General features: G+C 38.7%; 1 gene segment (V, D, J or C); it reads right to left on the reverse strand.

Moving 5' to 3' along the window:
• Positions 1 to 406: 406 nt before the first annotated feature.
• Positions 407 to 929, reverse strand: LOC129689693 (immunoglobulin lambda variable 4-69-like). The segment is given in 2 exon segments: positions 407 to 729; positions 842 to 929. Coding segments are annotated over 2 exon segments (402 nt in total).
• Positions 930 to 2,844: the final 1,915 nt, after the last annotated feature.

Below are 2,844 nucleotides of genomic sequence, written 5' to 3' on the forward strand. Positions count from 1 at the left end.
TTATTGAAAATTTTCAGAGTTTCTTAGGACATAGGATAAGAAAGTAATCTTACTAAAAGTAGACATTCCATTGATCTTTAGTGAGAGCCTTAGACCCACTACTTCACTTAAAGAAGAATAATCTTATCCCATTCAGCTATGTACACACCAAATTTGACTTTACATATTCATCAATGTTACAGAGCAGCACTCTCTATAAAATCCCTGCCTTTTCCCTCTGTTTCCTCAGTTCAGGAGAAATGGCTAATCTCTTGATATGTCCCCTTGAGTAATAAACAGGAAACCTCCAATGATTCTGATAGCTAAGAACTTCACATGGTTCCTTTCACAACCATAGGCCAGCATTGATAGCAAGACAGCACAAACAGTTCTTGTCCTGCTTCCTCATTTATCTGGCTCACTGTGTTTAACCATATTTTCCATTAATGCTATAATCTGTACCACAGATGTAGGCAGCCTCATCCTCTGGCTGGATGTTGGAGATGCTCAAGTAGCGGTCAGCACCAGAGCTGGATCCAGAAAAGCGATCAGGAATCCCATCCCCCTTGCTGTGGCTTCCATCTTTCTTAACATACATCAAATACTTAGGAGCCTTGTCTGGCTGTTGCTGATACCAGTGAATGGTGTAGGTGCTGTGCTCACTACTCAAAGTGCAGGTGAGCTTGGTTGAGGCACCACGGGAAGCAGAGGCAGAGGGTAACTGAGTCAGCACAGGTTGGGAGAAAGACCCTGAAAATAGAAAACATTGTTACATCTTGGGGTTAGATAAGAAGGGAGAATATATCTGGCTGTCACATGGCTTCCCTGAACTGGGGATCTGAGTACAGATGACTCTTCTGACCTGTAAAATGAAGGAAGAAGAAGAGGAGAATAGTCCAGGCCATGGTGCAGACACCACTGAGCTCTGCTGAGACAGACATGCTGCAGGTCTCTCTTATCCTTCAATACTTCTCAAAGAAGTGATAGGGCCCTTTATGCAAATATTTATTGGTCAAGCAAATAGCTCCTTTCCTGTGTGTATCATGAAAAGTCTGGGTGCCACTTCCTCCCTGAGAATGCCCAAGGGACCTTACTGGCCCCAGCTGCTGGGACTGTTGAATCCTGAGCAGTCAAAAGAAATAGGTATTTGTGTTCTCTGCTGACATTCTTTAGTGGCACCTATAGGAACTCCTCTGACCAGGTTAAAGACTATGATGTCTGTGTTCACATGACTTCTTGCAAGGCTTTTATGACAAAACTGTTTCTGATCAAGGTCAGAGGACTTGCATCTTCTGGGGCTGACTTTTACATCATCTGTTCTGTTTGTTTGCTTCTCAGTGGGAACAGTATGAACACTTCAATTTATGAGAAACTCTTTATCCAGGAGCTTCTCCTATACAACTTAGTACAGATAAAATTTCTCCATGAGCCCCTTGTCAGAATTCTCAAGAAACCAAGCCTTTCTTCCTGTCTACTTAATTCTAGAGCATAGAGACAAACCCTTGGATATTTGTATTTAGGACCATGAATATTATACCACAGAACTCCATTGATAAAATAAAATGCAAAATTTTAGAAAATTGTGAGGCAGAACAAAAAGTATATGAACTGGATTGGAAGAAAGCAGTGGGTCTATACTTGTCCTTAATTAAGGATTAGAGAGGATCAATGTTGAATGAATTTATGTGATGAGTTCCAAACAAATGCATGGAAACGTGTACTAATTAGTTAATATAAAAATATTATATCTAACTGTCAGGCCTTTGAGAAGGTAGACAGTCTGAAAGGGAGGACAGTCCTAAATTTGAGGTAAGAATTAATGTATCAAGTATATAGTTGTACTTGGGTTTATCTCATCATATCTTCTTTAAGGGAATATATGTTAACCTAATATTAGAGAAAAATATTTCATATATATATACATATATATAATTTCATAACGTTTTAAAACTATGCAATGATTTTTCCCTTCAAAGGAAAGCTTATAAAACAATTGTCATAAAATATGAGTGGCAAGTTACTTTGCTTGACCTAAGTTGTATAAGGAATTTAGAAGAAATCATTGGCAAGACTAAGAAAGAGCAAAAAAAGACAGCAGGTGTGGTCTGCTCAGGTATGCTTTAAGGTATTCGTGTTTAAAGAAACTGTCATACATAGATTTTATTTGTCAAACTTCTCTTCTCCTGGTTCAAGAAATGTGCAAAAGAGGAGGTTGAAAGATTACATGGATCAGTGGTCCTTGATGACTCCATTGAAAGCACCTTCCAGACAAAATAGAATTGATTCACAAATTGACTCCAAGGGAGCATGACAGCAAGCACAAGACAGGTTCAAAGCACATAAAACGTCCAACAGTGAGAAGAAGTAAACAAAAAATAGATAACTTCTGGAAGAGGTAAAATCTCATGCCTAGGAGTAGTTGGCCAAAACAAAGTTGACTCCATGGTGTGTGTGTGTGTGTGTGTGTGTGTGTGTGTGTGTGTGTGTTTGTTCATGCACTTTTTGTGTTGTCTGATTGGCTTTCTTCTTTTGCTTTGTCTATTTGATTTCTTTCTATTGTCTTCCTGGGTTGTTTGGTTTTCTTTAACAGAAGAATATGAAGTTGGGTGGGTAAGAAGATGGGAGGTTCTGGGAGGAATTGGGGAAGGGAAAGTATATTATCAAACATTGTGCCAGATTCAGTACCTTTAAATCAGCATAATGACTCAACACATAATGTCCTTGGAGATAAACAATGTGAGGCACTATAGTTTAGCATGAGCTCATTTGACTGTAGAGATCCACAACAGTATTTACTTACAATGAGATTTCATAATGGTATTTGCATTTATCCCATCATTCCTTCTTTAGGGGAATATATGTTAA

Source organism: Psammomys obesus, unplaced genomic scaffold, assembly GCF_907164565.1.
Source record: "Psammomys obesus unplaced genomic scaffold, mPsaObe1.curated_primary_1811, whole genome shotgun sequence".
Taxonomy (NCBI): Eukaryota; Metazoa; Chordata; class Mammalia; order Rodentia; family Muridae; genus Psammomys; species Psammomys obesus.